Here is a 27290-nt window from a genome sequence, read left to right on the forward strand (position 1 = left end):
GGTCAGTCATCCATCCAGCTCTTTGATCCAACTGAGTAGCTGTTGGCCATATTATCATAAAGCTCTGTATCTCTGCCCCCACCCATTATATCTAATGATTTTAATAAACTTTAATCATTATGTGGAGCTACTACCACCCCAAAAGATTTGGCCCTCATTAGAGCATATTGAACCAAGATGTTTACAGTGCTTAACATGGGCAGCCACGATGCTCATGATTCATAGTGTTTTGGGTGATCACATGACCTTAATCAAGTCAACAGCAGGCCAGGATTTCAATAAACAAGACATAAAAGATAGAAGTTCAGCTCAAGCTCTGTGGGGGCTAAATTTATTCTCTTTCAGGGAAATTCTTTCTCAACACTGAGTTCATCATCAGGAAACATCCTATTTAGTTTAGATAAAAAGTTCAAAGTTCACACAACTCATGTCCAAACTCAGGCCTTGGAGAAATTAAGGTCACAAACAGACACAGATTTGTTCAAAAGGTTCACAAGAAAAAACAGGCTGGGAACAGCTGTTCTTTCAGGAAAGTCTTTCCTAAACTAGATAGTCAAAGAGCAATCTTCTTGCACCGCCTTCAGGCCCAAGTTTAATTTTTCCACACACAATTTAATGTTAACATTCTGTGATAGTATATCTTTCCTTAAAACAAAAGTGTATCACTGCATTTGGTGATATCCTTCATCTTTCTTCAACCTGACGTTACAAAAAAAAAGAGATTCTTCTAAAATATCCCTGCTTAAACATATAGTTTAATTTGGAATCATTGGACTGCATGTCAGTTAAATCCAACATTTTTACACCCACATACAGTATACAGACTGCAATATCCAAAGATAATGTGCCACAGATGGTAGTCTTGTATTGGTCACCCTACAAGATAATGTGCCACAGATGGTAGTCTTGTATTGGTCACCCTACAAGAAACTTTGAACATTTTTACCACAATGATAATATTTGCTCTATGGCTTTAGAATAAGAGATTTATGCGGAATATCTGTGATTACAGGATCACATAACTGCCATGCCAGATGATTTACTTAGTTATTCGTATTTAACAAGGTAAAAAGGGCCTTTTAAGTTTTAAAGTCTCTTTCGTAAGCGAAAATGACAAATAATGGTGAGATACTCTAAATTGGGATGTAATTGTGCACATCTCATCACAGTCAATGAAGTCCGTTTGTCCTTTTATATTGTTATGCATCCAGTAACAGTCAAACGTTTGGACTCATCTTCATTCAGAGACTGAATTGCATTTTTTTGCATTGTAGAACAATAAGAATTCACAAAGAGTAGTGAAGCAAACGAAAGACTATTTTGCCTTAATGAAAACTTTGCACTGAAATTGTCTTTCTGTTTTGTAGTTGAAAGGTGCCACCTTCTGGTCATCTCGTGAAGGTTGCAGTATTTGTAGCTGCTGAGGTTTATATTCATTGATATAAACCACTAAACTGACAGAATGTATGTTGAAATAATAGATACATGTATTCAATCTGTTTTTTCTTTTTTTAAAATCTATATCATTAAAAAGTTCAGAGGACGTTCATTCAGGGGGAAACTACATGCCTCTCTACAAAACGAAACGTAGGGATACTTATAGTGATGTCAGTAGCTGTGATTTGTCACTGATTTTGTGAGTCTGTTTTCTCTACCCGTGTTGCCTGGTAACCAGCATGCAGTTGTCTGATATGTCCATAATAGGATACTGTGGCCTGATAATAAGACTGAAGTGCTATTTCAGCATCACCCCGTTTTTTGTAATTTTTTATTTTCTGGCAAAGCCAAAGACGTGGGTGATTTAAAGGGCCAGAGCCAGGCAGTGGAAGAAAGAAATACATGTTAAGACGAATACCTGATGAGTCTGAATATGATTATATTGGTGTTCATTTTTATAGTCCACATCTGACAGGCCAAAAAGAACACAATCAAAAATGAAGCCAAGAAGGAGGCCTTGTCACTGACAGCCTCCTGTTGGCTGTGGCGTCTGGGCAGCTGTGTCGCTGTGTGGTAAGAGATGAATGTATCGCAACAGTCAAAGGTGAGTGGGAGTGACCTCCATCCTTGTCCTCCCTCATGTTCACATGCCCCAGTCCTGTAACACAAAAACCCTATTATTTATGAACATAACAAACTTCACATAACAGATAAGCTTCTTCTCGGGTCATAAACCAGAGTTTGCCTCTGTGAGCAGAAGTTCTCTCTTCTGGTGGAATTAAAGGGAAATCCCAGTGATCTCATGCAGTAATATAAGTTTGTGTGTAACCATATGTTCTTTTCAGTCAATGAAAAAAACAAACAAACCATACAAAAGCTTCCGTGGCTCTGGAGAAGCTTTATAAAAATCTGATGACGTAACGTGGGCATCACCAGAGCTACAACGCTCCACATTTGTATCTGAAAACCTGCATTTCAAAATGCAGCTCTGAAGTTAGGGCGGCGTGGATGTGTCAGAGAACAAACTGATGCGTTGTACAAAACTTGCTGGATTCGTTATTTTTGGACCGTGACTCAGAATAAGAACTGAAACCCAGGATGAGTGGGCTTCGGCTGAATCATTCTAATGCTTTTATGCAATTGAAAATCCAGGTTTTATTGAGGCTTGGGGGCCGGGCAGGTCAACACATTGACATAAACCAAAAAAATCCATCCATTCATCCATTTTCTAGAACTGCTGGATTATACAACCGTGAGTGCTGGAATTCTGTTAATGTTATAAATAGCTTGTAGAATCACTTTTGGCAGTAATAACTTTATAACTTGATAACATGGTATTTTTTCTGTATGATGTTTCCAGTCTCTCACACTGCTGTGGAGGAATCTTGACCCACTCTTCTATTACAATGTTGCTACAGCCCATTGACGTTTGTGAACATTTGTTCATTCACAGCTCTCTTAAGGTCCCATAGAAGCATTTGAATAAAGTTGAGGTTGACTGGGTCTTTACACCTTGATTCTTTACTTTTTCAGCCATTCTGTTGTAGATTTGAGGCTGCGTTTGGGATCACTGTCCTGTTGCGTGACCTAGTTTCAGCCAAATTCGACCTTTTAGACGTGGGGTCTCATCTTTGACTCTAGATTACTTTGGTATACAGGAGGAGTTCATCGTCGACTCAGTGGCTGCAAGATGTGTTGCAAAAGAAGACCATCACCCCTCCACCACCACGCATGAGACTTGGTATGAGATGTCTGTGCTGAGCATGTCTTCGGTTTTGTTAAATAAACACTGACATGTGTTGGTTTCTATCTGTGGTTGTATTTTCCTCATTTTAAGACCAGGTGATTAAATCTATATACATCATTAAAGTAAACTTTCTTTTTTACATGACTTTACACACATCGAATTCTAATAATCGTTACAATGACATTAGTAATATTCTCAAATGTAGTTTTTGGAGCTCTGTTTACTTGACCTACATGTTTCTGATGTTACATGGTGATTTTGCAGTACTGACCTGTTTCTAAGATGAATGTGAATTTTCTTTCGCGCATCTTCATAAAATGAGAGTAAATACATGTAATAGCTCGGACCTGCCCTCCTGGGACCAGAGCAGCGGTGGGAAGCTCCATCACAGGGTTAAAGGTACAGTAGTGTGCGTCAGCTGATGCGTAACGTCACGTAATGAGCGCGCTGGGAGGAGAGGGCTGGTCCTCGCACGGAGCTCCAAGCTGCAGCAGCTCTCATCGGCTTCCTGCCCGCTGCAGCTCTCGACAAACGGACCTTGCTCATCGCAGATCATGTGCCTCCCTCTCTGGTCGTCTCTGGCTCTGCTGCAGGAAGTTGGACTAGTTTCCTTCTCCGTCACTTTTTTCCTCTCGCACTCCGTGACAGCCGCATCCGCAGCCCTGTTTTCTCTCCCCATTTCTGCTTTTTTGCTGCGGCTTTCACCTCTCCTCGACCGGGCCTGAGTGCCCGAGAGGCTGGCGCTGTGAAGCCAGCGATCTGCAGCCAGCAAACACACCTCCCACATCCCCTCACGTTCGGGGAGAGCGGGTCATGGAGGCTTTGGTGGAGGAGAAAGAGCCGTCGCCGATGGACAAGTCCCTGCCTCTGCCTACTCTGAGCCCAGCCGTACCCCCCTTTGTCACTTTGGGGCTGACGGTGGTCTACACGGTCTTCTACTCCCTCCTCTTCATCTTCATCTACGTGCAGCTCTGGCTGGTCCTGCGGTACCGACACAAGCGCCTCAGCTACCAGACTGTGTTCCTGTTCCTGTGCCTGCTGTGGTCAGCCTTGCGCACCGTGCTCTTCTCTTTTTACTTCAGGAACTTTGTCACAGCCAACACTCTGGGACCCTTTCCCTTCTGGCTGCTCTACTGCTTCCCAGTCTGCCTGCAGTTCTTCACTCTGAGTCTCATGAACCTTTACTTTGCACAGGTGAGTTAGCAGGATTATGGAGGATGCTGTGAATGCCATCGCAGATTGTCATGTGGCGTCACTCATCTGCGCCTTATTCTATAGTATGTGAATACAAAATGTTGATCAGTCTCCCTGAAGTCGGGTATGATGTATGTGCAGAGATTGACATACAGGCTCATTGGATGTGTGTGAGCTTTGGGAGAAGTGTGTAGGCCAACTGCAACTTCCAGAGTTGTGAAACAAGAAGCCGGATACACTGATAACAGACTTCACTGTGAAGAAGGAGACCATTTCTGACAAAGAAAATACAGGAGAATCTGAGCGAGAGAGAGTGCACATAACTTTATTTCAACAACGTAACCTGATTACTTTTAAAGGATGTTCAAGTCAAGTATGTTCATGTCATGCCTGAAGGGAAACTGTATCGTCGGAGCTGAAATCTTCTGACATTTACTTGGCAAAATATGAAATAACAAACAGTGGTTGATATGTGGTTGACAGCTCAGGTCTACCATTCTCATTTAACAGTAAACCCAGCTGAAAAACAAAACAAAACACGTATCTTGGACTGAGCATATAATTAGTTATGTAGTTAAAAATAACACAACAAATAAAAAAAGAGCCACAGCTTCTGATTTTTTCCATAACTGGTTCATTTCTAATTTCAGGGACATGAGGTCCACTGCATAAAGTGGGAGAAAGCGGTAAAAAACCTTTTAAAAAGTCCATCAAAAGCCCCTTGAGCACATCTTACTGAATTAAACTCATAAAATGGTGGCTCTAATTGTCATTTCAGCTCTCCCCGGAGCATTTTTCAGGCATATATGCAAAAGGAAAATGCTGTCAAATTGATGTGCGGAAGGATCAAATAACTTTTACGTGACTACAAGTGTGAGAGGTTGATTAGAATTGGTCTGGTTTTCTTTACAGTTTGCTGAAATGAATGAAATGTGTGAAACTGTCACGATGAGTGCCCCGGAACATGTTTGAATGCCTAACCTGCTGTCGCTAAATGCACCTGATAATAAGGAGTCGGCCATTCAGTGAATATTACACGTTGCTATGAGTGTAACATTTAGATCAGCTACAAAGTGGGATGCGGTGAATCATTTCTTCACCTGCTTACATAATCCACATATCAACTAATAGCTCCTCTGGCCTTTGCCTGAAGCTTATTTTTAGTATAATCCTCTCACGCTGACGTGAACCACCGTTGACAACTTAAAGTGTGTCTGAAAACTCTGTTTCACTGCGTTGTGAGACCATTTCTGTTCGTTTCAATCGCAAGCTTCCTGTTTTATAAGAATGTCTTGTTTTTCTTTTTCATACGAGACCAAGGAATAGAGAAGTGAAAACAGTTTACCAAAGCAGCGTGACGCATTTGCATGATGCAGTGTCTTGTTTTCCTTTCACAGGTCGTATTTAAGGCAAAGTCAAAGTATGCACCAGAGCTGCTGAGGTACAGGTGAGCGCCGTGCTGAATGGTTTTCAGTTGGTTTCTATCACAGTTTATTTTTTTTGGTGGGGTTGAACGGTAAATGTATTCTTTTTTTCTCTCTCTCTCTCCCTGACTGCCAGGCTGCCACTGTACCTCCTCTTCCTGTTCATCAGCCTGGTGTTTTTAGTTGTGAATTTAGTGTGTGCCCTCTTGGTGAGGATGTCCTTTGCGGAGGCACACACCATTGTCCTAGTGAGGGTTACTATCAACGACACACTTTTTGTCCTGTGTGCCATCTCCCTCTCCTTATGTCTATACAAGATTGCCAAGATGTCGCTGGCCAATATTTACCTGGAGTCCAAGGTGAGACAGAACTCGTTGGGCCTGATGTGACTCTGAGAAGTGAGCGGGAGGAGTTGCCACTCTGTAGCTTGCATCGACAAGTTTTGCGAAGGCTTGCATGAATTTGCAGTTCAACACATTATTTATGCTTTGTACATGTTGCGTACATAGTGTAGTATAGTTAATAAGACACCATCCTTTGTGTTTTATCTAACAACTAACTAAAAAAGCCTTACCTCATTGCATTTAGAAAGTAAGCTATTCCCACCAGTTTTCACTGTTTTCACCAGATCACATTTCATTTCAGCCTAATTTGGAATGTCTGGTTGATACTATGTATGATCTTGTGCAGGGGACGTCTGTATGCCAGGTGACAGTCATAGGAGCCATCGTCATTCTCCTGTATGCATCCAGGGCATGCTACAACCTGGTCGTGTTGGGACTCTCAAACAAGAATATTAACTCATTTGACTACGACTGGTACAATGTGTCGGACCAGGTGAATCATCAGATGTCATAAAGCTTTGAAGGAGAAAAAATGATTGTTCTGAGCTCCACTTTGGCTGTGGTCAACAGCCAGTTAGCTTAGCATAGCACAATTAGATTTCCAGGTTACCAGGTGGTATTGACACGGTGTGTAATCCACTGCCAAACACCTCTAAAACTCACTAATGCAGAAGTTACGGTATTTCTCGTTTGATTCCAAAAACCAAAGAGTTGAAAAAAAGTGTGTTTTCATTGGGATTTACAGGCTAAGCTAAGCATTGCTCTGCTAACTGGCTGATAGGCCCATATTTATGTCAATTGTCTGATTTAGATTAGCCCCAAATTAGTTTCAAAATGGCAATCTTGCAGATTTCAGTTCTGCTTGTTTTTCATACCTGTAGTTACTTGGGGTCACAGGCCACTCTTACCACTCCCTGCATTATTTGACCAATCTGCTGTAGAAAAATACACACAATAAAAAAATATCCCCTTGTTTGTTGTTGTAACTCAGACACGTTACATTTCCTGTGACTATTCATAGTGAAAATTTGGCAGATTTGCAATCTTGAGCAATCTTAAACAATGTGGAGTGGGGCTGGAAAGCAAAGTTGTAAACTGCGGTATCTTAGCCGTCGGGCGCTCTTGAGCAGTTTCAGGCCTGGGAATTTGCATAACAAAACTCAGCGTACTTCAAAACTGGTCACAAGAGCACATAGCTTTAAGGTTCACAAACTTCTCTGTTGCTTTAATTAATGATTAAATGATTAAAAAAGATGTTGCTGTGACCACTTATAAGGTATGAGGTAATCTTGCGACCCAATTTGAATAGTTTTACGAAGACTTCACTCAGAACGTGTCATGTTTGTGCTGTTGATTCTTTTTCTTTTCTAAAATCTTCTTTTTTTTTTTTCCAGGCAGATTTACAGTCAACTTTGGGCGACACTGGCTACATCGTCTTTGGAGTGATTTTATTTATATGGGAGCTGCTCCCTACTTCTCTTGTGGTGTTCTTCTTCAGAGTTCGGAAGCCTAACCTTGACAGGGTGAGCCAGCAGTTACACTGACCCCAACCTGGGGATCAGGTTAGGCTCACGGCATGAGCTATAAAAAGTTCAGTCAAATTAAAAGCGAGTTGTCATAGACTATAGAGTCATAAGCAAACAGGTTGGGAAGCTCTGCTTTAGATTATCTGAAACACACAAGTTTTTGTACTGTAATCACCATCATCACTGCCTATGCTGACTTTGTTGTTTGTTTTTGGCTCCTGCAGAGCGGCTCTGGCCTTCCTGGTCATGTCTTCTCCTCTAGGGCTTATTTCTTTGACAACCCACGGCGATATGACAGCGATGACGATTTAGCGTGGAGCGTCATGCCTCAAAACATTCAAGCCAGGTAAAAAAAAAAAAGAAAAAAAAAGTCAAATGCCACGATCCTACCTGCCCAAACCTGCCATGCACGATGTAGAAATGTAGTGAGATGCAATGAATGTTTTCTTTTTTGACTCTCCAGCCTGGCTGCCGACAGCTACGAATGGGGGAGCCAAAGCAGCGGCATCGGTGCCTACATTGGAGGCGATGACAGCTACAACTTCCCTCCTCCTCCTCCGGAAGAGCTCAGCCATTACTGAGTGGAGCTCGGGATGACTCCTGTGGACCTGCGGCGTTGCTTTTCATCTGTACATTTTTTGCACAGCCTGCTACTGACCGAAGCACATGTGGAATAAAGGGGCTCTAAACTTCATTCTGGAGACAAACTAACAGACTTCTCTTTGCCAGTAAACAATGGCCAAGTAATGGGACATTCATTTTGCACACCTCCTGTACAAAATATGATCTGCTATTAAACATCTTTGACTGTATAGTTTATATTGAGTACAACTTAATATATTTCTTGACCTTTATGATATGTACTGCATTATCTTTATGTACTGTGTATGAACATACTCTTTTTCATACAGATGTGTTTATATAGAGAAGATATTCATTTAATTTGAATTAAACAAAAGTTGAATTACTGTAAAATTAATTTGTGATAAAACACTTGAATGACGACTTGGCACTGGTTGACGTTTTCCCACTTTCAGTCGATTTGGGTTTCAGTGAATTTTAACATTTGTTGGGAAGTTCTAAAAGAAAACCAACAATTTATTCATATTTTTACGACGCGACTGTGTCACCACACAGATAACTTCTAACAAATCCCAAATTTTCCAAAGCAATACTAAAAAAAAAAAAATATATATATATATATATATATATACATCAACTTGCAGAGCATTTAATGTAATTTTCTGGATGTCAGTGCCACTACTTGATTAAGGTAATACAATGTTTTCATTAGTGAAGCATTGCATCTACAGTAATAATCACAATGTCATAGTTGCTTAATTAATATCTATCGGATATAATGCATCAGATCATTTTCATATGGTTCCTGAACTGTGCAACAACCTCCCTTCATTTACCCACAGATCCAAAAAGCTGTACCGTAAGCCTCCTGCAGAGGGCGCACGGACCTCTGGATAAGAGCAAGTCAGACAGTGGGAAAGAAGTGTCCCAGTCACAGATACTGTTTTATGATACTCTCGGTGCTCAAAGAGTTCACATATCCGAGCATGGAGCAAAAACGAAAGCACAAAAACCTCAGTTGACATCTGCTGTACAGCAAGACAATGAACTCAAAGCGAGACCAAAGCAGTTCCGTTAGAAACAGGGTGCTTTTAATTCAGATCATTCCTCAAATGATTGCAAACTCAAGCAATTACAGTAGCTTATATAAACAGCCCATTCCATGTGAAAAGCATAACATGACGCATATGCAAAACACTGTACCTTTAAGGAATTAACTGGGGAGGGGGAAAAAAAACAAAACAATACATAAAGGATGAAGACTTTCTTGGAGTTTAACACCTTTTTGAAGCCTTTTTCTGAAAGTGTCAGCTGTAATGTAAATGTTTCATTCTCTGTAGGTGGCAAACGTACAATCCCTTTCAGTACAATGTGATGACATTCGAAATCAGCTGGGTTGCCCAATTCCTGCGTAAGTTTGTTTTGTTTCCATAAGGATAAATCTTGCACCCATTCAAGCAAAAGTCTGCTGTGTCGCTTTGTAAAACACACACTCTCACACACACACACGCACACACATGCTCTCCAGAGGCCACTTTCTTCAGACAGAGCACTTATTGGCTGTTTGCCGGGGATGCAGTCGTCCTACTAGCTGGGATCTGATGATTTGCCGAGTTCAACTTTAACTCCTTTTTCTCCTGCACCTGCAAGCAGAGGATCAATTTTAAAAACAACAACAACAACAACAACAACAACAACAACAACAACAAAAAAACTCGATTGTGCGGTCCATCTGTCAAATCCTACCCGTTAAGTATTTTTCTTTAGCTCTGGCTCGCTCATCTGCATCAAAATACCACACTGTGATGGCATACCTGCAGAGACAGAATTAAGAGGGGTGAGTCACTGCAGAAACAGGCGGGATTCATCTGAGCATGTGCTGCGAACAGACACGGACGGTGACCTTGTAGCAAAAGCGGGCTGAACCTCGTGAGGGTTCCGTCTGTCTGACCAGAACAGCAGCAGTCGGTCAAATTTTGGCTCTATGTCGGCAAATTGGGCCTTTCCTTCAGGGAAGATTCGAAGAAGGCCACCGTGTTCCTGGAAGAGCAGAGCAAGAAGAAACAGCCTCATTACGTATACAAATCAGGTCACTGCGGGAGCAGGAAGGTAAAGCGGGACCAACACTCGAGGAGGCCTGTGTGGTGACAGCCTTTTTCAAAGTAATCTGCATTCACATTACGGAGGTTTGCACGCAATCACAGGAGAGCCGGAGGGGGAAAAAAGTTTGTACCAGTCATAAAAAAAGACACTTAAATCACTAATCACTTGTGGTCTTTTTTTTTTTTTGCCTCCCCCCCACCAATGATCAAAGTGGAACGACAATGTTTAAGGCAGAGGGTTGTCTAACCCCAGGGGCTAGGAGGAAAGCTCAGGATAGGAAGCAGCAGCGGGGGACGGCTTTCCTGTGGAGGGATAGGAAGAATAACCCACAGGAAAACTGCTCTGGCTGGATAAAGGACCTGGAGAGTGAAAAAGCAGATTGCTGCAATCGTGCCGCTTAAACTCTCACACAGCTGATATGATAGGCCCCTCTCTTCACACGCAAACTCGCTGCGTTAAAACGGTTCACACCCTGTGCTGGAGAAGCAATGCTATTTCCAGTTAAAGTGCGCTGAATGAGGGGGAATGCCAGTGGTGTAACAAAACCAAATAAAACACAATAGGGTCAAAGAAGACAGGAGCGATGGGGTTTTTTTTTTTTGGCAGCAGCACGTAATCAGCTCAAAGACCACAGATTTTTACCAACTGTTCAAACGGCACGTATGTGTCAGGACAGTTCAGCGTGCGATCCTGCAAATGAGGATGCGTGGATTAGAGGATGTGCAGGATTACGGTTTCCTCAGGTCTCATGGCCTACATCACGCTGAACTTGACTGATGTCGAATGTAAAAATGTGATTGATGAGATAGATAACAAACGTCACCATTGCTGCAGACACCTTAGTCGACAAAAAGTATCAAAAGAGAAAAAACAATGTGTAGGCCGAGTCCATAGAAGCCGACATTTCTCTGTGTTTTCAGGCATAATTTTGCTTTGAAAGGAAACGTGTTCATTTGCAAATATGAACATAATCCTGACTAACGGGAGTGTCGCAGTTTTGCGAGTTCTTAACATCTCATCTTCGTGAGATCCGGCGTCCTACACAGCTTCACCAACATAACCGAAAATGTTCGGGCCGCGCGATCTATCGCATACGCAAGTAAGTTCCCCAAAGCACTTTATGTTCTCCTCCTTCCATAACAAGGCAAGCAGGGAAATCATTTTACGGGAGAGTAACACTAAAAACAAAGATCTGGCATCAGAAAGAAACGGCAGTTATATAAAGGACGATGTTTACCAAACACTTTATTAGCAGAGCCTTGCAGCTGTTGACACAATACAAGTTAACGTCACTAATTTGCTCGATCGTTCAAAATCCACATCACAGAGTTCTGTGTGACGACTTCAACGCTGGATCTGAAAACAAAACGTTATCATGACAAGTGAGATCATTGGCTTCTACCAAACTGTATTGTGTTAAAGTTTAGTAAAAGCTGTCTGCACCCCGTAAAGAACCCCCCCCCCCCCCCCCCCCCCCCCTTGTTCTGCAGCTTATTGCAAAGTCAGCTCTTTCCAAATCCACCCTTTTAAATGCTTAAAAACACAGACAAAAACTGAGGTTGTGGGAGGTGGAAACTTTAAAGAGAAGGGAATTTTTTTTTAGACGCTATCAAAGGTAAAGAAAATCTTGCTCAACCGAACACCCCCATGAGAGCACCTTTCGTAAAAGGAAGTCACACGGTGTCAGTGCAGAAACCAGCAGGACTGTTTATTACTCACAACAAACCTTTATGTAAATCAGGGCACGTTCTGCATTGTTCAGACTATATTCAGTGCGTAACTGATGGCTAATTGAGATGAACCACACGATAGAGCCGCGATGTTACAACTCACACATCTTATCTCATTTAAAATCACGCCTTTGCACTGACGAGCATTAGGTGAAAGGGTACTGATGGCCGACTCATCTCCTTCCATCTGGATATGTGCTCGCCTGGACAACAAAACTGGACATCTTTATGCTGCGCTATCATGAACATTTTCTTGCAAAAATAGACACAAAGCAGCTGAACAGAGATGATGAAGTAACTGGAACAACTGGACCTGAACATTCCAAAGCCATGCCATTCTTTCATGGAGCCCTGGTATCCAGGCAACCGCGTTCTATACCAGATAGCCTCACAAACAGCCAATCAGAGAGCAGATTTAAAGTTGTTCGCATGACCGACAGGGTTCTATAACAAGACTTGTTTAAAATGACCGGTGCATGAAAATAACAAGCAGCATTTCTTGACTGATTAAAACACGTATTTTTTTCCGTATTGTTATGGATACAAGTATCTATGTGAGAATATTTAAAACACACATCAACGAGCAAAAACTTAATGTAGCTACAGAATATACCAAGGGAATCTTAAAAATGACTCCTTATACCCAACAAACTGCATTAACAAAGAGAATTGCACGTCATAGGCTACTGACATGCAGAACATATGTGCAGTAGTTCAGAAAACTGCAAGTTAGTCCAAAAAGTGTTGAATTAGAAGCTGTACCATCCTCCCCCACACAGAGGACTGGTCCCCAAAAACCTGTGTTCTACTTCCAGCTTTGCTGATCGACCTACAAATGTTCATGCTCTTTTTAGGACTCTAGGAGTGATAAGTAGAAAGCAAACACACAGCCCGCACTATACCAAGAAATAACATCCCAAGACAAATTAGTTTTTTTGGGGTCAGGGAGGTCAAGTTTGTGTGGAAGACCTGGCAGACCAGGTTCTCTGTACTGAAGTCTTGTCACATCTCCACCTCCTCAGAGAGGCGTCAAAGTCTACCAGCTGCTACATTTTGTTATGAAAGCTGCTGTTGCTTCCTGGTTCTCGGCATCCTGTTTATTTGTCTCATATCAAGAAGTGAGTTCCTTTACTGCTTGTCCGATGGCACTGAACGTCTGACCTGTGACACTCTAGCCTACATTTCTGATGAAAGAGTGTAAAAAAAACAACACAGTCTCCTAATAACACTGTTTGGTGTAGAACATGCATGGTATAAAATACTTTTTATCTACCTATTTAAAATTAAATGTATCTAATGTAATATAATGTAGATAATATGTAATTGTATTAATATTTAACATAAAATTGTATTATAATTGAAGTGTATGTCTATATATGTATATGTTTCAGCAACAATGATTACCATTCATACCAATAAAGCAAATTTGAATTTGAGTGTTCTGATCCCCTACAACTGAATCATGCCTCAAATGCATCAAAAGCCCAGAATGACTGTTCCGAGTCTTTCATTTCTCTGCCTGTAAATCACTTTCCTGCAGAAAGAGCAAAACGTGTGGCAGGTGTCACAGGGTCGCTCTTCACCCTGACTGAGTTAGACTAGATTAGAGGGATCTCTGCATTTTAATGGGATTACAGATGGGAGGAATGGTCATCCAGCATGTGCTGACATGTGACCACAACCATCAACACCATTGCTGAGGTGTGGGCTATGGGGTAAAGCAGGATGGAGCGCGTCGTGTGCTTGTGACAGCAAACCAGACTGAAACATGACAACCTGTCGCGCTACCATTCTGCTCATCATTTTCCTTTTAACAGTTATTTCACCCAAAAAATGACTGATTCAGTATCTTTTTTAAACAAAAATAAAGGTATGCTCTCCATACATTACTCCCATACCTTGGCATTCCAATCTTTATTAAGGTAATATATGCATGTGACACACCGTCCATCGCCGTTGGGGTTATCCACATGGCGCACATAGCCTGTTCCGTTTCCAGGGTAACATGCCACCATTGCCTGAAGAGAGGAAGATGAAAAAATGTGATTAGTAAAAACAGATACGCAGTGACACAAGCACAAACGTAAGCAGACACAGTCTAGATCTCACGTGTCTTAAAACAACAGACTGAATGGACAGAGAGAAAGAGAGAAAGAGAGAGAGAGAGAGAGAAAGAAAGAAAGAAAGAAAAGAGAGAGAGAGAAAGAAAGAAAGAGAGAGAGAAAGAGAGAGAAATAAAGAGAGAGAAAGAAAGAAAGAAAGAAAGAAAAAGAGAGAGAGAGAAATAAAGAGAGAGAAAGAGAGAGAAAGAAAGAAAGAGAGAAAGAAAGAGAGAGAGAAAGAAAGAAAGAGAGAGAAAGAATGAAAGAAAGAAAGAAAAAGAATGAAAGAAAGAATGAAAGAAAGAAAGAAAAAGAAAGAAAGAAAGAAAGAAGTCAAAGCACGAATCCAAGCATCAGCGAGGGTGGAGTCAGCCAGAACCAGAGTCGTGGAATTGGATTTGTCGGCCCACAACGTGGAAGCAGCACAGCATCTCATTTCAGCCTCACCTGCACCCAGACTGACTGAAGCACAGGCCGCCGCTTCATAAGAAACGTTCAACCCGTGAGAAAAGAAACCGGAGATATTGTGCCACATGTCAGCTTCCCTTCGCTTTAACTGCTCGATTAGGACTCGCACGATCTGCTTGTGTGTTGGCAGCGAACCCCGTGAGCTCTTAAACTTTTTGGTGTAAACAGCAAGCGCAGGGACTCGTACGGTGCAAAATGCTCCTGGGGAATAAGGCATCGGGAAAAAAGTGGTGACTCGCACAGGGCTGGGTGACAGACAAACAAATAGTCTGAAGATGACATGATTAACAGGAGAAAAGAAAAGAGAGCGAAAAAGAAAGAGAAAGAAAATCCATCTATCTCCATATCTTTAAAAAAATAAAAAACTGACTTCTCACACTGTCGATTACAACAAAAACCTGGAAACCATGCACTTGTATGACTTGAAAGTGGAGGCAAGGTGAGCGTCAAACATGCACAAACAGAGGGCAGATTCAGCCCTCATACAGCGGCGTCTACACAGTGATACGACCGGCAAAAGGCCAGTTCCTCAACATTCTTTCATGAACTTGCATCAACATAAACCACAAACATTATTGTAAACACTAAAATCTGACTAAACGTCTTCAACAGGTCTTGTGCCATAACCTGATCATCATGTATTGATGTCTGAACCATAACAAAATAAAACTTCAGAGAAACATAAGGATATGCTACATCTCAAAAACACTCAAGTCTCACAACATCCAATAAGAGTGATCAAAATCATTTACATCACACACACGTCCGAATCTTATTTTCCTGAAAATCTGATGGTAGTTGCTTGCGTCAGTCCACATTGTGCACACATCTTCTGCGTGATGCAGGTTACCGCTGGAATGCACAGTATCAGGGCTTTCAAAGCTGGAAAACAACAAAACTCCACCATAAAGATGGGGGGGGGGGGGTATGTGTGCATGAATATACAAAAAAAAAAAAGGGGGTGGGTCTCAGAAGAAACGGCTGCTGAGTGAGGGGGATGCACACTGACAAAGAGCTTCCTGTCTGCAAGACGCAATACAGTATGCTTTACTGTGTTTGTGTGAGAGAGTGTGTGTGTAAAAGAGAGGGACGGAGAAAGAAGGAGAGGGGCACAGACACAGAAAGCAGAGGGGTGGGGCTCCAGCAGAAGAGAGGAGTGAACTGCTGTAAACTTTGACTCCTGGCCTCCCTCCAGAGGGAGCAATATTTTAATGGTTGTGCTACGTGCAGAGCGTGAGGAAGGTTGGCTGATCCTCGGCTATGTCACCCCTCCCACCCCTTAACTGCTGAGCATGCTGCATGGCTAGAGATGGGTAAAGTGTGGATTAAGTGTGTGTGTGGGCTGAGTTAAGGTGAGTGAGCCTCAGCTCTCTGCAGAAACCCAAGACAGCTGTTTCACCTTTCACGTCCCTTAACCAGAGAGCTCTGGAAACTTCATAAAGCTTCACCTCCAGCAGCTCGTCTCCCCCACACACCCATTTATGTACCAGTGAGTGCGCCGCGTGTTGGATTTTGTGACCCACGTGCTTTCTGACTAGCTTGCATCTTAACACATCACAAAAAAGTTAGTTAACAGAAGTTAGCAGAAGTTGACATGTCACTTTGAAAAGAGGTGCACACAAAGGAGCGTGTGCATAAATGAACCACACAAAATACATGACACTGGAATGCAGAACAGCTGTTATCTAGAAATGCCAACCTTGTATGGAGTGCTGTTTAATTCCAGTTTGCCTTTCTTGTGATCTGGTCATGAGAACCGAACAAGCTGAAGCACACAGAAGAGACACGGCTTAAGATAAAAATCCTCATTCAGACAGAAAATCTTGATTAAGTGCAACATACAGACAACCTTTAGAGTGTAGTCATTTCAAATAGAAGATTCTCCACAGTGAAAGACATGCAATAATACTGCATATGCTCAGGCATGTTAATCCCAAAGATTTCCTCTCTCTGCCCTTATCACTAAAAAAGAAAGTGTAGTATTCCGAAATGCTGGAGGCAAAACTTAATGTTCCCAGAACAGATAAACAACCACTTTGACATTAAGAGTACTTCTACATCGTGACATTACTCTTTTCCACTATTGTTGTTTTTCTTTCTTCCTGCCACCGTCACCCCTGACCTCTACATCCATTTGAGCCTCCATTCTTTCAGCCACTTACTCTTCCGCGTTCCACTGTGGCCCTCATTAAGAGGCTGACCTTGCTCTTCATGTTGTTTGTTTACATTCCACAAGCAGAGCTTCAGAGGCCAACTGGCATTTACGTGCAGGGAACGAGAGGAATAGAGGTCACCAAAGCAAAGCTCTGAGGGGCCTTCAGTGAGGCCAAAGGAGAGGCGTGAAAAAATTAAAGAACAAAGCAAGTTTGGCGCCGTTTATCAAAGGGTTTTCACTCAACGTTATGAGAATGCTCCTGGAGTTTCTCAGCTTCATGGCGGGTGCGCAGAAGAAACTTTCCCCACAGTTCGATGCAGGTGTTAACTTTCAGACGCAGAGGTGAAAACTCATTTTGGTCCCATAACTCAACAAGCCGCACTTTTTCTGACAGAACAACCGTAAACACGAGGATTCCCAGGAACAAGAGGAATCTTTTTTCTTCTTCTTTGTGCCAGTCACAGCTCTTTTCTTCTTCTTCTTCGTCTTCAATCGTATTTTGTCAGACAGCTGCGACCCCAACATGACACGGCTGAAGCTTTACCGAGCAGCAGAAAAAAATAGCACTCACGTGACGTCAGCCCTGCTGATTCACTGTAAACTGATTTTTCTTTCCTTCAAACATTTCCAGTCCAATCCAAAGATACGACTGTGTATGCACAACAGTATCAGAACCAAATAATCACACGAAACCTAATAAAAAAACTAAATCTTCCATTTAACCGCATTTGATATGTTTCTAAGGAAGTAATTCAGTTAGTGTGCAGTTACGGTCTTGCTGTACTGTGAAACCGGACAGCAGCGGGTTTGATGATTTTAAATAACTAGCTGTGTGACAGTAATAAGAAACTGGTGGGGAGCATCTCATGTTCTAATAAAATGCCTTCTGTTAAATGGGAAACCATCAGTGGGGCAAAGAACAGCAGGGAAAACCCTAAGCAGGCCGGTACAGTTCCAACATATCACTTACCGCAGCTATTAATAATAATACTGAGGTTGCTTTTTTGCACAAAGTGAGTTGTGAAAGTTACCGAGGAGCTCAGCTATACTCTGCGGAAGCACATGAGCTCCACATGGGTGACCGTGCCCCTGTAGACCGGCAGCTATATAAAGGGGTGTCACACACACCTGTGTGAAAAAACCTGTGATTGTACGCAGGGGCCATCAGGTTCATGAAATTTTAGCTGAGCCAAAAAAGTCTAATTTAACAGCAGTGGAAGGCTGTCCGCTCAGAATTGCTTGTTTTTGCCTAAAACTGTCAACTTTTTATTATTATTACCATGATCATATAGTTTTATCTGGCAGAACAAAAAAACATTTCATGAAAAGCTCTGATGGTCGTGTGGGTGAAGAAACACGAGCAGCAGACTGTAGCGGTGAATCTCCGCACATTCAGGCAACCGATATATTTATCTTAAATAGAACGCGGTTCTTAAAATAACTGCGGTTCCTCATCACCACATCTACTGACTGTACCTGACTCATTACAATCGTCCTAATTCTGCAGAAAAAGATATGCGTAAAAAACCTATTTCAAACCAGAAGGTTCGTATAATGTTCAGAATTATTAGCATCACTGCACTCGAAACAGACCAAATCTGTGATCGTAATCTCCCTGATTCATGGGTCCTTCTCTCATGCTGTGATTCCCCTTTCTTTCAATGAGCTACTAAGGCTTCCCACCTTTTCCTCTCGGTTAACAGCTTTGCCTTGGCAGTGCGCCTGCATGTGCACCGATGACTATGCTTTTAACAGTCTTTTATTATCTGTTCTTTTTGTTTCGCTTCGGAGAAAGGCAGTAGATTTATTCCCTGGGCCAAAATAGCGTCCACGCCACCAGCAGCAGAGCTTAAAGCCTCGGATCTTCACCACCATCTGCAGATTGAGGCCTGACACCCAAGAGAATACACATTTAAAAGAAAAACAGGGATACTGGTGAAAGTACAGATAAGAGGACAAAGAAGAAATTGTGGAAGCGTTCTGAAGTGCCATGGAGAATTACCCCTCATTTCCAATAGACAATAGCGTTCTGTTCGGTCCCCCCTGGCTTGGCTACACATGGCGTTTCAGAAGCAGGACGTACGTTCTGCCTGACTGTACGCCACATTCAGAGGGGCAGAATCCCTCATTTCTGTCAGAACCAATTACTCAAAGCAGTCAAGTTCTTACAGGCCATTTCCTGCTGTGAGAACACATCACCAAAAGACAATGGTTTAGACTAACTCCATATGTTACGGTCGGTTAATGGACTTTAGACTTTAGAGAACTTTCCTTTTGCATTGACCTGATCACTCAGTGGGATACACTGATCACTGTGATGCTATCAGTTCATCACAGCACACACACACACGCACACACTGATGTGAGCCATGAACAGGGGTGGAGCAAAACGGAAAAGCTGCAAGGGGTCTGCTCACTTCACAGACGAGATGCTTATCCAAACACGAGTACAAACAGTTGGGATTGAGACCTTGTAGCGCAGAGGAGTGTGGGAACCAAGACGGTTTGTGTCCCAGACCGGGATAGCTCACCGTTTTATCTGGAAGACAGTGTTGCTGCTTCAGAGGAAATCCTGCTTTAAAGAAGTGACCTATTTACAGTAGGATGTGAACAATAGAGGGACATATACAGCAGCAGTGTTGCTCTTTACATGCCGCAGCGGAAACACCAGCAATATCTGGAGTTACACACATGCTCTGAAGGTGGCAGCGTGAAGGCACCAGTCTTGTATATCCCAATGGAATGACAGACAAACCCAAGTTGATCTCAGTCAGCTGCGTACATCGTCATCTGAAACGTACTTAATACTGAGATCCTTATACAGCCAGGCACTACCATGTAATGTCACCATGTGACTTGTTCATGGTGCAGATTCCCACAATGCAAAATCTGCACCAAGTCCCTTTTGCCCTTCAAATGCCAGCCCCAACCAGCTGAAACTATAAGGTAAAATATGAAATCGTAAAAGGTTTTGACCACAAGAGACAACCAGGGGAGCAAGCAGGTAAGGCAGCCTGAGAGGTGTCATCCATGTTTGTGTTAAAGTGAAACAAACTTGCTCTGGAACTGGATCAGTCACAGAGAGTTTCTTTGCAGCACTGCTTGCAAAAAGCTGCTTGAAAACGCTACATGTTCAGGGCATTTTGAGCCAAAGCACAAAAAGAATGGCTGGGTAAAGAAAAAGAAAACAAAAGGAGGTGGGATTCATCACATGTTTAGGACGAGAAACCAAAACTTTTTCATCTCATATTGGTTAGACAACAGCTGGATTTCTTTTTCAGTATGTCAACAGGTCAGTCCGAATCATTCAAGGGTTAATGATGCTAAATACAACAAAAGACCTTGTTGGTATCATTCAAAAGCACTTCATAGCCAAATTATTGAAGAAAAACTATCAGAACCTCTCGAATGTCATGCTCTATCCACCGGAAATCCTCCAGGTCAGATGAGTCCAGACTGTTTGTTGGAGATGTCATTGAGGCAAATTATCAGCATACAAAATGACCTCAGCATCACCAAACCTCCATTTTAATATATATAACAAGAAAAAGCACCCAAATCTTAAAGTCAACCTGTGCCTTTACTGTAGGGGTAATGACTCCCACCTCCCTGGTCTTTTACCTGACATCAAACCAATAATACCATAGTATTTTGCTATATTTCTAGATTTTCACTGGATTCGTGCCAAAGAAAAGTTGTAAGAAAAGTTTCTTGCTCAGTGCAGATTGGGGATGAGTGATCAATGAATATTACTTCCATCCAATCATCCACAGTTGCTGCTTCCCTTTAGTCCACTGTAACCTCGTTCTTTTTCTTCTTAGGTGTTAGTGACGTTTACGTTTGGCTTTTCTGGATGGAAATACCATTTCCTTCAGCCAGTTTCAGAGAGTTCGGTCACAAACATTCACTCCCATTGTTTCCGCTGACAACTCTCTTGTTGGGAACGTGTTTCCTGTCAATCAACCAGGTGAAAAGTTCATTGAGCTCCATGAGTACTCACTTAACAGCGGACTCATAAGCATATTCACACCTGTGCAGGACAAAATGCAGCTGTCCCCTCCCCCCTAAAGAAATGCATAGTTAGAAGTAATTCCACAATTTACTTCAATTATTTTTAGGTATGTTTTATGAAGGCAGAATATTCAGCAGTTACAGGTAATATCTAACAGGGATTCAGCTATTATTATCGTTTTGTGACTTATCTGCTGTTTTACAAAAAAAAAAAAAGCTTAAGGAACATCCTCTATATGTTGCCATGTCATCATTTGTGCGAGGTTCGAACATTCAAGACACCCACAGATGGATCACGGAGGGTTTCAGGTCAGGAGTGTCTGTACGATGATTCATATGTGACAATAAACGATAGGTTGGTCTGTTCTCTGACTCCCGATAGAACAAGAAACTGGAAAAGTGTGGCATGAAAGGTGCTGCCTTAGTTATACAGGTGCTGTAGATGGATGGAACAAATGTATAAGCCCAGTCAATAGAAAAACGAACAGTCGGCTCCAGCACTCAGAGGACCGCCATCACATGACTTCCTCTCGTCTACTTACTCTATAGAGCTTTAAGATGTAGGTCAACGGTCAACTTCCTCATGGTAGCGCACATTTTCACAGCCACCCTATGATATCGTAAATCAAATGCACCAAAAACTACTTCTTAGGATCAGTCTTCAATTTCCACTGAAAGTAAGACAACTTCAACGTGACTGTATATAAAGACAATAATTTCTGTAACCATAGGCAACAGGTATTTATTTCTCCAAAACAGTCCCATATTAGTATTTAAGCTTGGTGTTTATCAAATGAATTTACATTACATTTGGGAGGATTTTTTTTAATCCTCAGTAGTAAAGGCTACAACTGGGCAAACTGGCATTCACACCCGAGAAAAACTCCCCGGCAGTAATCACAAGTATTTATCGGCTGCAGCTCCAATTGGAAGTCCTCGCAAACATGATAAAAACAGGGGTTGGATTTCAGGAACTGAACTGAAGCACACATCTGAAATGTCAGCAACAAATGGTTTTGGGGGGGGGTATATCGGCTATGTCCTGCTGTTTTGCCAGATGGTGGAAGTAAACGTTGCCTGCTGAGCGTCGAACAACTGAATAATTGATTTGATATCTTACACATGAAGAAAGTGTTCATGATGACTAATCGGGTATTTATCGTTCCACGACTGTTTGTAGAGTTGAGTCTGAGATGATCAAGAAGCAGGCAGGTCTGACTGAACTGGGTACTTTTCCATGACGCTCTGCGATACGAGTTGTTGTGGTGATATGACTAAATGTCGTGAGAAAACTGGGAGGATTTAAGTGTCTTAACTCGCTTCATGTATCAATCTCACACAAATGCTAAATACGGCACATACAGAAGCTCTCTGTTACTTTCACAGGAAAGTCTGAATAAAGTAGTGAGGAACATTAACCATAATGTGACATACCGCTCCATGACTGAGCAGTGATAAAGCCATTACTGTTGGGCATATCGTGTCTGAGATGACGTAACTGTGTTCCATTATGCTGACAGGAGCACAGTCTGGGAAATACTCACCAGTTAAACTGTAAACTTTACAATCTACACTTAAAGGGCATGCAAGATACAGTCATCATCTTTTATATAAACACCATATGTGTGGAGTGTAAATACTTATTATGCAGTCTTGTTATATGCAACATTGAGTGCACAACAATGAGTCAGTGACAGACAACGCTCTTCTTTTAGCTTCCTGATAACACTATAATGGAATCATAGAGCATTCAACAAGCTGGATCTGCAGAGAAACGTGTCCCACTGTCTGCGACGTCCCACAGTGTTGCCGAGTGAAAAGGGGAAGTGGAACAATGACATTTAATAACTATTTGGGCAAAATCATTTTCCTCCGTCTCTGCCAATGTGAAATGTGCTTACATTGTGTTGTATCCTTTTGAGTCATTGATACTTGTGGCCCTCATTTGTGCAAGTCATGCTGATTTTCACTGGTCACAGTCCAGCCATGTGTTTGCCAATACAACTGGGGCAGTAGGCGAGGAAGACCAGCCCTCTGCAGTGTTTAACGTAGTGGAGAGCTGCTTGGATCAACAGCACAACCTGAAATAATGCCCTTTCTGAAAAACATTTCGTGTCTACTGAGAACCAGTCAGGGGAAAATAACATAACTGGACAGGAGGAGATACCTAAAAATAACAGTGAACAGCAGTCGCAGCTTTCTGCCAGCACAGAAAACCAAATGCCTGAAAGCAGTAATGGGCTTCGATCCAGAGCGGACTCTGCCACCAGAGACCTTAAATATCAAGCACTTTTAGAACAAAACATGACGGCGAAGTTAAACAGTGAGCTCTTTTAGTGACGTTAGGTTACTCTGAATGTATGTGTGTGTTCTAATCTAGTCTCTCTCTAGCTATAGACTCAACCCCGACCATGCCTCAATCTGAAAAACACGGCCATCTTTAGAAACTCTCCATCGGGTTCACGTCACTTTTCTTTAAATGCCTACACAGGTAAAAAGAAACACAAATCCATTTAACAAATAAAAATTATTCCGACAACAAAAAACTATAGATATGCTAAACACAAGTTCACAGATGAACTAGTTACATAACTGTAATAACTATTAATCTAAAACTGCGATTAAAGTTTATTTGATCTACTAGTTTTTGATAACACACCATCAACAGAAAAAGAAGATCTGACTTCAGGAGGCTCACGTGTTTAGTTATTGTTTGACTACCCTTTACCGATATCGATTCATTTTACAATTAAAAAAATCACTGGAAACAGGATTTATCCAAACTTCTGCTCAATTAAATAGTAACTTTCTCCCAGTAGAAGATGAAGACTTGAGATGAGACTGGGAGCAGCTCAGCTCCTCCTGGGATACTCTCATGCTACGAGGTCATGGTGACGGGATCTGGTTAAAAGAAGAGCTGGAGGTCACACGCAGCTGAGATGGAGCAACGTCGACATTAATTTGGGCTGACGTAAAGTGCCTCACGCTCATCGGTTTGATGCGAGAAGCTCTCAAACAAGTTGCTCACTGCAACCAGCACGGGCCCGAGGACACTCAATTGCGTCATTTTCTTAGAAATAAACCTCTCGGTGAAACCGAAGCTGCTCGTGGTTTTTTCTCTCACCTCGCACTGCCAACTGTGAAACCCACAGACCTTCCTCTCAACGTGGGAGTGTTCCATCTAAACAATTAAGCACCTGCAGTTATACTGAACTGATATCCCCACGGCAGCCAGCAGCATCACCACTACCTGCTCAGAATGGATCAGAACCCAGTAAATGATTAACAGGCCCATCCAGCTTCAAGGCATTTGAAAGCTGTTTTACAAATGGCTGCAGCATCTCCACACACATCCCTGCCACTGAACGGTGATAAAACTGAAACAGTGTGGCTTTGACATGTGCTTGTGCACACCAAATGTGATTTAAAACTAACTAACTTTATCCTAAACTTCTTCTAGTATTTTCTTATATTAAGACTTTTTATTCAGTGTTTACTGGCTTCTTTTTATTTTGACTGTGTTGTTAAGGAGAGCGAGAGTCACAAAGTTTATATTCCTAATATGTCTGAGTACGTATTACAGAATTGACAATAAAGCTGACTTTGACAAAACGGCATACGCTTCACATTTATACTGCTCATCTGCAACTGAGGGGGGGTTTAGTTAAAAGTTCATTCAACTGGTCAACTTCATAGTCAAGTTGTTGACCTTAAGAGTGTTCAAATGGACTGCTTTATACTAAAATAAATATAATACAACAACTTAAAGGGGTCTGCAGTTAAAACGTGGCCCATTCAACACTAGTTTCCAACTGTGACCGCGTGCTGTTCATGAAGTTAGTGGGTCCAATGCCACATGGAAGGATCTGAAGTATTTGCATGCTGTAAAATGGATTTTTACTCCGCTGGAAAGAGCGCTGTCATTACTGTTAGTTAATGAGTTATTACTACAGGCCAATGAAACACGTTATAATGCTACCGGTTGCTTTGCTTCATACATCCCAGTCATTGGATTGCACCTAAGATTTATTTGCAATTCCGCTGCACAGACATTGAACTTATCATGAATCAGACATTTCTCTTTATGTAAGTGAAGAGCTTTTGTAAAATCAACTTTGTGAGTGTCATTTACTGTGTTACGATCACTATGCTGGTATATTAACACATTAACACGACTTGAGCATCACTCTTATGAACTCCCAACATTATCTGTGCACACACAAACAGAATGATTAGACCCTGGAGACCAAGTGTTTTTTTCTGTTAACACCTGGTTTGAGCATCCTGACTTGAACCTCTGCTGAAGCCCACAATATTCTGGGATACCTACAAAAGTTCTGCTATTTTTCCCCACAGGGACAACAGGTTTACTGACCCAACTATATGTGTTATGGAGGTGAAAATCATCTGAGCAACAGCTTTCTGGTCTCTGATGGACCAAATGAACTCAATTCAGAGTGCTGATTACCTGTTGCAATACTTACTTTTGTCCTTCCATTTATAGCGTAGTTTCCCAGTTTGCCATTACAGTGTCTGATTAGGTCGTCCATGCGACTCATTAGAAAGAGGATCTTCTCGCAGCCAGGCTCCCTCCCCTCTATCCATACGATTTTGTCCCCTCGTATGTCCTTAGTGGAGTCGCTCTTTTGACTGACCAACTGCCCGTCAGTGAATTTACCCGTTTTGTGCAGGGCCTTCACATTATCCAAAATGCCCACCCCAGTCTCTAAGCCTAAAAAATTGTCCACAAAACAGATACCGTGCTTGTTCATGCAGGGAATGATGTACTCGATAGCAAGTTTCTGAGCGGATGAGCTCGTTTGTCCGTTAGGTGTGGCGGGGTTGTCGGACTCGTCTTCTCCCGCTCTATCCACGACTTCACGTGTTTCTGTGTTTGTAGTTTGCGGTAAGGATGCGGTGTCCGCCAGCTGGGAGCTTTTCTGCTCTTGGGATTTCTCCGAAGCCTTGTCGTGTCCCGACGGAGGACCCTGTCCAGGATTCTGTTTGGGAAGGAGAGCCTTGTCCGCCTCTTTACAAATCAGCTTGTGTTTCTTCCAGTGCTGTTTCTGGTGTTCCTTGCTGCAGTAAAAGGAGTTCCGGCACCTACCACACTTAAGGAGGTTCTCCATTTTCCCACAAAGTTCACAGTACTGTCGCTCCCGTTCCAAATCGCTCTGCTCCTTTTCCATGTTGGAGGCGACAGCGGTTGTACTGCTCCTTTAATTCCGATCCTTCACACGCGCCCTGCTAACCGACAACTTTGGAAACGACCCACTGCCTCTGCCCCGCTACACTGAGCGAAACGGGGAAATAGAACTCAAAACCGCGCCATTTCGTCACACTCATTCCGTGTTTACATGTACTATCATTGTAGTAACGCGACTATATGCGCCCGAGAGGGAGCATTGAGAGGTGGGTCGAGGTCTTCGGGAGGCATTTCTGCAGGCTAGCTAACGCTGTTCGCGTACTGCATGGCGTAGCACAGCTCCGTTGTGCTATGTCTTCCCGTTGTCCAGCCCACTCTGACGCCAGAGCATAAGCACCGCCTCTCGCGCTACCTTCACAAGCTGTCGGACAAATAAACAAATATTTCAGACACGTGGAAGTATCTCATCAGATCATGTCATGGCTGCAAACAGCAATCGTTTTCCCATGTGAGATAAAGTAAATAATTAAAAAAGGAGTTATGTTGAACCGACCCATCTCCTCAGTCGTGCTGCCACAGTGACTCTTCTCTATGAACATTGTTTGCTTGTATATCGACACATTTTAGCACCGTTGCTACATCTTGTGTTGTACTTCACATTTATTTAAAAATATCTTTAGTTGTTAACTGCTTAAGCTATTAATAATTAAATTACTTTTTTAAATTTTTTTTAGTAAATGTACACATTGCCACCCAATAAGGGTTGCAGAGCTGAAGCCTATCTTTAAGTTGCCACCTTTTATCTACATTTCACTAGAAAAGCATAGTTGTGTGCAGGAGACAAGCAGCGCAAGGACATGCGCAGCAGCTTGTTACAGTTTTGAGCTTGATTTCTAAACTAATAGGCATATTATGAGAGGCATTATAGTGCTATAGCTGTTACTATCATTCTATAACAGAGGATTCTGAACACTAATTAGATAGAGATGTACACTGTGCTCCATCTCGGTGCCATGTGCTGAAATTCTACTGACACAACGCTAAGAGCCAGGAGCCCATTTGATAGTCTCACCAGTAAGTGTACGGTTTATAAAGATAATAATTGCTGAACGTTCGGGCTTATATCAACAAGTGGAACGTATAGTGTAATAAAGATATTAAAGTTCCAAGATGTGTGAATATATTAAGAAGGCAGGCACGATTTAACGCGTGTTGCTGAAGTTTGTCACACACAAATGCACCAGCGTTGCAGATATCTTGTTGAGTTGTGCGGGGGGGTCAAGGCTTAAGATCCTATTGGCACCACTCATGCAGCACGTAC

General features: G+C 42.3%; 2 protein-coding genes across 3 annotated transcripts; one reads left to right on the forward strand and one right to left on the reverse strand.

Annotated features, from left to right (window-relative positions):
- The first annotated feature begins 3617 nt into the window (after positions 1–3617).
- Positions 3618–8484, forward strand: gpr137ba (G protein-coupled receptor 137Ba). The gene is made up of 7 exons (XM_072391280.1): positions 3618–4378; positions 5776–5825; positions 5939–6161; positions 6493–6639; positions 7541–7669; positions 7897–8018; positions 8136–8484. The coding sequence occupies exons 1-7, from the start codon at positions 3998–4000 to the stop codon at positions 8251–8253; spliced, it is 1170 nt and encodes a 389-aa protein (XP_072247381.1). The 5' UTR covers positions 3618–3997; the 3' UTR covers positions 8254–8484.
- Positions 8485–9323: 839 nt separating this feature from the next.
- On the reverse strand, positions 9324–26324 carry egln1a (egl-9 family hypoxia-inducible factor 1a). 2 transcript variants are annotated; one of them, XM_072391282.1, is made up of 5 exons: positions 25308–26324; positions 13986–14105; positions 10181–10294; positions 10001–10068; positions 9324–9897 (listed from the first exon to the last, which is right to left on the reverse strand). In XM_072391282.1, the coding sequence occupies exons 1-4, from the start codon at positions 26010–26012 to the stop codon at positions 10042–10044; spliced, it is 966 nt and encodes a 321-aa protein (XP_072247383.1). In that variant the 5' UTR covers positions 26013–26324; the 3' UTR covers positions 9324–9897; positions 10001–10041. The 2 variants fall into 2 exon arrangements, with proteins under 2 accessions (XP_072247383.1, XP_072247382.1); XM_072391281.1 differs by having other exon boundaries at positions 10158–10294.
- Between the last annotated feature and the right edge of the window lie 966 nt (positions 26325–27290).

Source organism: Leuresthes tenuis, unplaced genomic scaffold, assembly GCF_036924035.1.
Source record: "Leuresthes tenuis unplaced genomic scaffold, fLeuTen1.0.hap1 SCAF_8, whole genome shotgun sequence".
NCBI lineage: Eukaryota > Metazoa > Chordata > Actinopteri > Atheriniformes > Atherinopsidae > Leuresthes > Leuresthes tenuis.

Excerpts from the sequence above, each read along its gene's own strand:
- gpr137ba (XM_072391280.1), top strand. The coding sequence starts at position 3,998 with ATGGAGGCTTTGGTGGAGGAGAAAGAGCCGTCGCCGATGGACAAGTCC. Across the intron at positions 7,670-7,896 it reads GGAAGCCTAACCTTGACAGG|AGCGGCTCTGGCCTTCCTGG; the intron begins GTGAGCCAGCAG and ends TGGCTCCTGCAG. Across the intron at positions 8,019-8,135 it reads CCTCAAAACATTCAAGCCAG|CCTGGCTGCCGACAGCTACG; the intron begins GTAAAAAAAAAA and ends TTGACTCTCCAG.
- egln1a (XM_072391281.1), bottom strand. The coding sequence starts at position 26,012 with ATGGAAAAGGAGCAGAGCGATTTGGAACGGGAGCGACAGTACTGTGAA. Across the intron at positions 10,295-13,985 it reads ATAAAGATTGGAATGCCAAG|GAACACGGTGGCCTTCTTCG; the intron begins GTATGGGAGTAA and ends CTGCTCTTCCAG. Across the intron at positions 9,898-10,000 it reads TAAAGAAAAATACTTAACGG|GTGCAGGAGAAAAAGGAGTT; the intron begins GTAGGATTTGAC and ends CTCTGCTTGCAG.